This window comes from Psammomys obesus, unplaced genomic scaffold (genome assembly GCF_907164565.1).
Source record: "Psammomys obesus unplaced genomic scaffold, mPsaObe1.curated_primary_1811, whole genome shotgun sequence".
NCBI classification, from domain to species: domain Eukaryota; kingdom Metazoa; phylum Chordata; class Mammalia; order Rodentia; family Muridae; genus Psammomys; species Psammomys obesus.
The window spans coordinates 4,348,944-4,357,754 of NW_026596443.1; the positions used below are offsets into that span (position 1 = coordinate 4,348,944).

Genomic DNA, 8,811 nt, shown 5'->3' on the forward strand with positions numbered 1-8,811 from the left:
TTGCTGTGAGCCTAATGCTATTCTTTTGTTTGTTTGTTTGTTTGTTTGTTTGTTTTAATGAAGCCTGGAGCAGGGAGTGGGTAGTACACAAAATGAGAATGAGGAAACGGAGGCTCTGAGAAGCTAAGTGATTTCTATGTGAGCCAGGTTCAGAGCCTGTTTCTTGACTCACAGTCTATTCAAACCCACCCACGCACACCAACAGGTCATTGAAGCATGTTGGGTAGAGTGTAGCTCTCCCGTTGGCCTGGTTTTTAGGGGAAGCTGTTCTGCCAGGATAGGGGATGCATCCTGGAAGAAGGGGCTCTTTTCAGCTGGTCTGACTGAGCTTTGTTTGTTTCTTGGCCTGTGTGGATAGATTCTTCTGACCTCTGTCTTTGCTTTTTTCGCTCTGCATAGGTCCTCAGGCCAGGTGATCTCAGGAGATGCTTGCATAGCTACATCCACACGTGCCATCACCAGTGCCCAGGGGGAGCATCAGATTAACCAGATGGCCCTCAGCCCCTCAGGCACCATGCTCTATGTCGCCTCTGGCAATGCTGTTCGCATCTGGGAGCTCAACAGGTCAGTGAAATGTCTGGAGAAGAAGCCCAGGGAAGGTCCACAGGCCTCTGGGACCTAGGGTGGAGTGGCCCACCCTAGGGCGGGCAGGACCTCGACCCTGCCTCCGGTTCCCAACTCTATATGCTTGTTCTCTGTGTCTGAAAACCTTGGTCCTTGGTCTTGCTTTGAAGGGGAGAGAGAGTAGACTGTCCAGGCCTGTCTATTCCAGGTCGGATTCCCTCCAACCCACTGTCCCTGACTGGGCCTCTCCCCACCACAGGTTCCAGCCCATTGGCAAACTGACTGGCCACATTGGCCCAGTGATGTGCCTGACAGTCACCCAGACTTCCAACCAGCATGACCTCGTGGTGACTGGCTCCAAGGACCACTATGTGAAGGTACCTACAACTGCCTTGACACAGCTGGGGCCTGGCTGGGGCCACCTCTGCTCTGAGGCCTGAATGGTGCTGGTCTCACTATCCCTCCTTTTCTCCCTTTGTTACCTGGGGCACACATAGTAAGCAATGAGACTTGTGGGGATTGCTGCTGGAGAGGGCATCTCAGAGAAGACAAGAAGGTGTGTGTGGACAGTTAAGGGTGTAGAATTATTCTGTAAATGGTGAAAATTTAACAAATGCGTGAGGATTGCAGGTGGAGCCTCTGAGTGGGATGTGAAACAACCATTAAAATGATAAATAGGGGGAAAAGGCAAAGTATACAAAACCCACTCATTTGATTTGCTCCCTATGGATATAGTTGGACACTCTGTGTGGCCAGAAAGTAGGAAGAAGCAAATAAAAGGAGACAGAGGTGGTGGGACTATTATGGCAATGTTCTTCCAACAGTGTTCAAGGCCCAACCTCAACATGCCCCTCTCCGGGCTCTGCCCCTTCTCTGCAGATGTTCCAGCTGGGCGACTGTGTGATGGGCACCATTGGCCCAACCCACAACTTTGAGCCCCCTCACTATGATGGTATCGAATGCCTGGCCATCCAAGGAGACATACTGTTCAGTGGCTCCAGGGACAATGGCATCAAGAAGTGGGACCTCGAACAGCAGGAGCTCATTCAGGTTCGGGGAATGGAGGGGAGAGATGAGCCAGGGTAAGGCCCAGGTAGACCTTAGCAGAGCCCCTCCAAGACTGCCTGTGTCTACCCTCTTTGCTGCTGCCCCCATCCTCGTCTCCCTACCCTGCTCTCAACTAAGCCTTTGCTTCGGGTTTGAATGTGAAGCACTAGATTAGCCTAGCTCTTCTGAAGATTCCCCAGCAGCACAGATTCAGAAGTTTGAATGTGGGAAGTGGGCAGAAGAGCCCATCCTTTGAGTCCCCTAGCACAGTGAAGCTCAGCTTGCTCCTGGAATGACAGGCTCTGTCTGTATAATAGCTGTAGATGCTAGGAGCCAGATGGCCTCCTCCACCACCAGCAAGAGGGCTGCATGTGTTCCTGGGGTCCCCAGGGCAGGCCCTCTCCCTTCTCGGACACCTTATCATCCCTGACCCTCCTACAGCAAATCCCCAATGCTCACAAGGATTGGGTATGTGCCCTGGCCTTCGTTCCCGGCCGGCCCATGCTGCTGAGCGCCTGCCGGGCAGGCTTCATCAAGGTCTGGAATGTGGACAACTTCACACCCATTGGTGAGATCAAGGGCCACGACAGCCCCATCAACGCCATCTGCACCAACAGCAAGCATATCTTCACAGCCTCCAGGTGGGTGCTAGGTGGAGAGAGCCTCTTTGCTCCCATCCCTGTTCCTAGAGCGAGCAGGTTGACAGTGGTCTCAGGGCTGTGCAGCTGTCCCCAGAGATCCAGTTCACAGAGCAGAACCCCACAGGGCTCTCCTCTCTAAACCTACTGTTCATCTTCACTGAACACTAAGTACCCAATGTCCTGCCTGCTGCGCTAGGCAGGGGATCAGGAAGCCACTGGGACCCAGGCCAGACTGTCTCCCCAGCTATTCCAACCACTCTCTCCCCTGGGCAGGAGCTAAGGACTGCCCTGCCACTCCTGACCCTCTGCTCCTCCAGCCGCAACTCTGGCCCCCTGTGCAGGCAGTGCCAGGCCCCTGATCCCAGGGGTACTACTCAGCCGGGTTTCTTCTTCTCTCTCCTTGTTCCCACCATGTCCCTTCTCCCCACTCCCATCTCTTCCTACCTCTCCTCTCTGCCTCTCTGCCTCTCCCCCCCATAGTGACTGCCGGGTAAAGCTGTGGAATTACGTCCCTGGACTCACCCCCTGCCTTCCTCGCCGAGTCCTGGCCATAAAGGGCCGCGCCACCACCCTCCCCTGACCCTCCCCAACCCTCCCCCTTTCCTCTCTCATTCTTCCCCCTCTTGCCTTTTCCTGTCTTTCCCCACCTCGATCTGAGCTGCTTCTTCACGGTATGAGATTGTTTTACTCTTGACCTTCTTATTCTCCCTTTGCACCCTGCCTGGCCTGATAGATCGCCCCACCCGCCCCTCTTGCAAGCATGAGCAGTGGGACAGAACCCTAGGTAGCAGAGAGCAGAGGGGGAGGCGTTCAGGCCTGGACAAAACAAAAACAAGGAAAGTCCAGGACACCAGTCCTGCAGGGTCTCGAGACCATGGCCTGGGCCCTCCCTCTGCCCGGTACCCTTTCCCGTGTGGTCCCTACTGCTCCTAGGCAGTTATCTGCCTTAGCCCAGCCATATGTGAGGGGGGTGGAAAGTCTGCCCAACCTTTATTTTGGGGGCAGCCAGCTGGGCTCACATGAAGGCTGAGCGGCCTCACTCTGTCCTCCCCAGTGACCTGACGGTGAAGTTCTGGAGCATGCGGCGGCTTCCAGCAGCCCACCCTTGAAGTTAGGGCTGAGGGTGATCAGACCCTCAGACCCAGCAGCCTACACAGCATGGAGAGGAAGCTGATCAGACCAGCCAGGTGCACTGAGGACAGAGGGTGTGGTCCTTCTCTTGCTCTGCTTCCTCCAAAGTCCCCTCTGTCCCTCCCCAGCCTCCTGAGAAAGGAGAGGCTGAGGAGGGAATTATTAAGCTGTGAAGCCAAACGGCATGATTCCCCTCCCCCATCAACCAGTCCCTGCCCTCCTCCCGACTGGCCACAAGGTCTACTGCTGAGCCAGCCCTGATGCCTCTCTTCCAGGCCCTCAGCCCAGGGTGAGACTGAGGGAGAAGCAGCCCTAGCCCCACCCCCATCCATCTAACTTCCAGTGAGCTAGCCTCTTCCAGTGTCCCCACCGCTGGAGCCACTGCACCTGCCTCTGAGCCCACCAAGGTAGTTCTCAGGTAACCATGGAAACCAGACATAAGCAGCTGAGTCCTGAAGCTGACCCTAAATCCTACAGCCACCAACAACCAATTCCAATGGGGCCCAGTCATTCCCCAAGGCCCCATTCTGCTGGGGCCTCGGCGGAGCTGCTTAAACAATTCCTTTGGGAAGAAGGTCAGCAATACTGCAGTTATTTAATTTATTGATTTTTTTAAATTATTTTTATGTTTTGCTGTTGCCTCCTGGAAACTGACTTGAAGTTTCTTCCCATCTTCTTCCCTCTGCTCCTGGCGAGGGGTCTTCTCTCTGGTGTTCCTGGGGCCCCGCTCTGCTTGCTCTGCAACCGAGGGGAAGGCCCACTCCACCCTTTGCAGCTCTGGCCATTGTCCCAGTTCTGCCCACCCCAGCAGACCTTCTAGTATAGACCAGGCCTCTAGGCAGCCTGATGCCATAGTGCCTTCCTCCATCCTGGGGCCTGGCATCATGCTGGGCAGCCTTACACCAACCATGCCCACAGCCCACATGTGTCTTCTACTTCTGGGCCTTGTGCCCACAGCCCCTTAAAGGTCCACCCCGACAGCCAGGACCAGGGAACCCATGCTCCCCAGAGTCCTGTGTGGTCCAGTGGGAAGTAGCTTGGTAGACTGTCCACTAGGTAGGCTTGAGTAGTAAGACCATCAAGTTCTTTGCCTAACCCCCCAGCCAATTATGTTTCCACCCCCAAGGGAGACAGGGGGCCTCCTCAGCTTCTTTTAGTTTTCTAGAAACAGGTTTTCAAGCCTTAAAATCAGCCTGGGCCAAAGGTCCCTCCCTTTTAGGCTGGCATGAGGAGGTACCGACTCCACCCCCGCTTCTTCCCTTGGTGCTGTGGGCTTAGCTGCTGGGATGAGGTGGAATCGGTGTCTGGCGCCCCCTCTTGGAACAACTCTGAATTTATAGGACTAGGCCTTGAGGGCCCAGCTCTCTTCCTCACCCCGTCTTTCCCTGCCCTTAAACCGGTCCATACTTACTCTACTGCTTCACTATCTTGTGCTTTCTGGTCTCATTCTGGAGCCGTGAACCCCAGCTCTATTCAGAGGACGTGGTGGCTTGTGGACTTTGGAAAGCTAGCATAGCGCATCTGCACCTAGCTCATCTCCCTCTATGGTGGCTACATTGGTGCAAGCCGTCTCAGAGCTGCGTCTGAGGCTGACACTAAGACTGTCCCGCCGATTGGTGGCCCCTGCCGGACGTGGTGTTAGGTCTGGGGAAGTGGGTATTTGGGACCATGCGCCTGGAAAGCGGTCAGCTGAAACCTGGACAGTCTGTCTGCAGTGACCAGAAACCCTCCTTCCTCTGCTCATTCCAGGAGTGTTAAGAAACTTCCTTAGCACTCAGAAGCAACCACATCTTCATCTCCTCCTTCCAGTTCCCAAGTGGAAAGCCTGGACCTTACACCCTGTAAGAAAACCCAGAATCCACCTGCATGACTGTTTACAAACTACAGAAACACATGAGACTTGTATCCCGACCCTATGGGCTGGGCTGCCCCAACATGGGGTACCTGTACTGTAGAGCTGCAAGGCCAGTTCTTGCACAAAGTGTGTGGTCTTACAGCCCACGAGAGGTGCTCACCGCCATTGCCCCCTCTGCCATTCCTGATGGGCCACTACCTCATGGTGGGGCTGCTATGCTGTCCCAGCGAGTGTCATTGACTAAACTTGAAATACTTCGGAGCTCTGAGCACATCATCTCCGAGCCATTCTGAGCTGTGTTCTGGGAATGTTGGAGTCCCTGTCCACTCTTTTAAGGGTGTCCAAGGTACATAATCAGGGGCCCCCAGCTCCACTCATTGCACAAACGGCCGACATGTTGGAAGCACAAACTGGTTGGAATTTGAGCACAATAGCAGGCCTCTGGGCAGACAGTATGAGCAAACTTGGGCCGAGGCAGTCTTTCCCAGATGGCCTGAGTCTTAAATGAGACTAGGAATGCCCCTGTCCTCTGGAACTTGTCATACTACTTCTTGTGTTCATCTTGAGACTTGAGGCCCAGGCCACATCTGTATGCTGTGGGGCCCTCCCTAGATCCCCCACACCCCAGGCCTTTAAAAACACAAGTACAGCTCTACCCTACCATGCTAAGTCTGAAGAGCCTGGCCCTGGGCTTCCATCTCCTGAGCTAATGCCCACATCCATGCTTCTGAAGCTGAAGAACTTCTATCTAGATGGAAAGTGTCTACTGTCCCCAATCTCTTAGGCCTTCTCTGCACAGTCCTGGGCCAGGACCCATTCCAGTATTAACCAATTCAGTGTTTGCTCTTGTTGGAGAGACATGACTCTACAGCAGCCAGCTCCCAGAAGGCTGTGCCTGGAGCAGCCTTTAGAGACTGCCCAAGGAGAAAGAGAATGTAAAGAACAAGAGGCTGACCCAGCCCAGCCCTTGATGTGGTCAGAATGCCACCACCAACTACTTGAAAAGGGACAGCTATGGATTAGGAAGTAGCCTCCCAGCTGCAGTCTGGGAATTGCCTGTGGCTTGGGCAAAGGGCATTATAAAGCACGAAGCCACGCTGGGAAGATGCTGCCTCCCTGGGCATCCCCATGCTAACCGTTGTGGTGGCAGCGCAGGTGGGAAGCTGATGTGAAGTCAGGACACTGCATCTCTGCCCTGCCCTCTCCCAGCTCTTGGAGGCTTCCCTGGAGTCTGGCCTGGGTGCAGGCACACCCCCTTGCCTGGTATGTTTGTGTGGGCAGGACCTGCCCTGCAGGAGCAGTGAATTCCTTCCCTTCATGCGGCCCAAAGCTGGGGCATCTGTCCCTTTGTCTTTTCACACAAGAAACTTCTTACTGCATCCTTTGCTGAGCACAGTGACCAGGGCCTCCGCAGACCTTCCTGAGCCCCGCTGTTCCCCACCTAACTCCCAGTCTTCACTGCTCCTTATGAGCAAGAGCAGAATCTGCAGGGAAAGTTGTTCCTTTGACATCATCGGTCTGCCCCCGTGCCCACCTCCCTTCATCGCCAGCACCCAGCTGACCTCCCTTCGCCTCCTCCCCTCCACCTCCCTAAAGGATTTGTCAGAAAGTGGAAAGTCGGTACTACTGAGAGTCAGAAAAGACCACTGATGTCTTGGGGCCCGCCCTGCCACCAGCTCTGGAGCTGTTGCCCCTGCCTAGGTTGCAGGCTCTCGTTTGGCTTGTACGCTCTCCTGTGACGCGGTAGCACAAGGTGTGTATGTTTTGTACCTCTGCTGATGACTGTACATAGTGTATGAAAGTTATTTAAGCCTCATGCTGTACATTTCTGTTCTGGAATTGGATGTGTGCGTTCTAAGAACTTGTCATAAATAAAACCCGAATGACCATCGTCCACAGACGTGTGGCTGGCGGGCTGTGGCTGACCTGTGGCTGGTGGCTCTTTCTTAGGGGTGGGATGTTGTTTAGGGGTAGGTGTGTAAGACTGGCCTTTGTGACTGGGCCCCATGGGAGGGCAGTGGTCTGCACTGAGTTTAGGGTTTCTTGGAATCTGTTACCTTCTCCTCCCAATCCTCCATGTGGCCTGCAGGGTCCAAGGCAAGTACAGTCATTCAAGAGCAGGTACTTAGCATTGACTAGCACACACTAGCAGGTACCGCCCCATGTGTTCTTTGCTAGATCGTCCTATCCCTGGTAACAGTGATGGCTTCTTTATGAACTGAGAACCATCATGAGATAGGGGTGACTCTTCAGGACAGGGCTGGAATTCAATCAGCCGGCCCCACCTCCACCCCCATCCCCACCCCTCTGCTTTCCTTCACTAACATAGTGCATGCTTTTTCTAGGACTTGAGACTCCCTGTTGTGTGGTAAATACTAGACATATTTTGAAGACAAAAATGTAAAGGTACTGAAGAACTCATAAACTCTGCGATGGTTGTGATTTTATTAAAGATCAGTACTTCTCAGTCTTTGGAAAGCACTCCTCTACCACCCTTTTCATTTGGGGCTGGGAATGAACCCAGAGCCTCGTGCACGTCAAGCACATGGCCTAGCCCTGGTTTACCCTTCCATCCCCAACTACATTGTTTTGTTACCTATCCATCCCTCTGTACACTCTTGAGTGTCTGGCCAGTCCTCAATACCCAACCATCTCAGGTCCAAAGATGACTCTGGACCTCTCGTCATGACTGCTGGATAGCCAGGAAGCTTTTGTCACTTTGTCAAAAACAAACAAACAAACAAACAAACAAACAAACAAACAAGCGGCTTCAGAACCCATGCAAGCCCCTGCTGCTTATATTAACCCAACAAGCTAGAGTCCCATGCTGGGTGGGAAAGGGTTCTGAAACAGGCAGAAGAGCAAGTAGGTGGGACCCTTAGCCACAAATGGAAGACCACCATGCCTGGTCCTGCCCTATGTCCCCAGACACTTGGGCAAAAACAGAACCTTCTGCCTTGGAGAACGGGGTGGCTTCCTGAAGATCATTGATGGCTGGCCGGCTGAGCCCCAGCCCATGTCAGTCTCCTGCCCCACCCCTATTCCCCAAAGTTCATATTTCACACAAGATTCTAGTCCAGTCCACAGACCTCTGAAGCCTGTTGTGAACTGTGGAAAGTGGCAACTACTGCTGAGCTGCTGTAGAGATGAAGTGGGAGGTAAGGAGAGGGATGGAGGAAAGAAGGGGGTGTTTCAGCAGCTTCCTCCTTGCACTGACTCCTCCCCTCATGTTTTTCCAAATTCAGGTCAGCCTATGGAAACATCAACACCCTTGGCAAGGGACCCAGAATTAAGAGATTCTTAAATATGGGGTAGGGGGCAGGGGCTAGAGAGATGGCTCAGTAGTCAAGAACACTACTGTTCTTTCTAAAAGTTTATTTAAAGCTGGGCATGGTGGTACCCGCCTTTAATCTTAGCACTCAGGAGGCAGGTGGATCCCTAAGCTTGAGGCCAGCCTTGTCTACAGTAAGATAGCCAGGGTTACACAGAGCAACCCTGTTTAAAAATAAAGTAAATAATAAGTAAATAAATTTAAATTTTTGTTTCTGTGTGTGTGTGTGCCCTCCACATGTG

The 8,811-nt window shown here is 53.4% G+C and overlaps 1 protein-coding gene across 7 annotated transcripts in view; it reads left to right on the plus strand.

Moving 5' to 3' along the window:
* Kif21b (kinesin family member 21B) overlaps positions 1 to 7,163 on the plus strand; it is a 47,233-nt gene extending 40,070 nt beyond the window's left edge. For 4 of the 7 annotated variants that reach the window (XM_055598081.1, XM_055598083.1, XM_055598082.1 and 1 more), the window contains 5 exons: positions 400 to 564; positions 824 to 941; positions 1,444 to 1,614; positions 2,053 to 2,252; positions 2,733 to 2,893. In XM_055598081.1, the coding sequence (XP_055454056.1) occupies positions 400 to 564; positions 824 to 941; positions 1,444 to 1,614; positions 2,053 to 2,252; positions 2,733 to 2,832 (754 nt within the window). In that variant the 3' untranslated portion in view covers positions 2,833 to 2,893. Of the gene's footprint in view, positions 1 to 399; positions 565 to 823; positions 942 to 1,443; positions 1,615 to 2,052; positions 2,253 to 2,732; positions 2,894 to 3,306 lie in introns of those variants that run through there. The other 3 variants (XM_055598085.1, XM_055598086.1, XM_055598087.1) reach the window with 1 other exon arrangement.
* Positions 7,164 to 8,811: the final 1,648 nt, after the last annotated feature.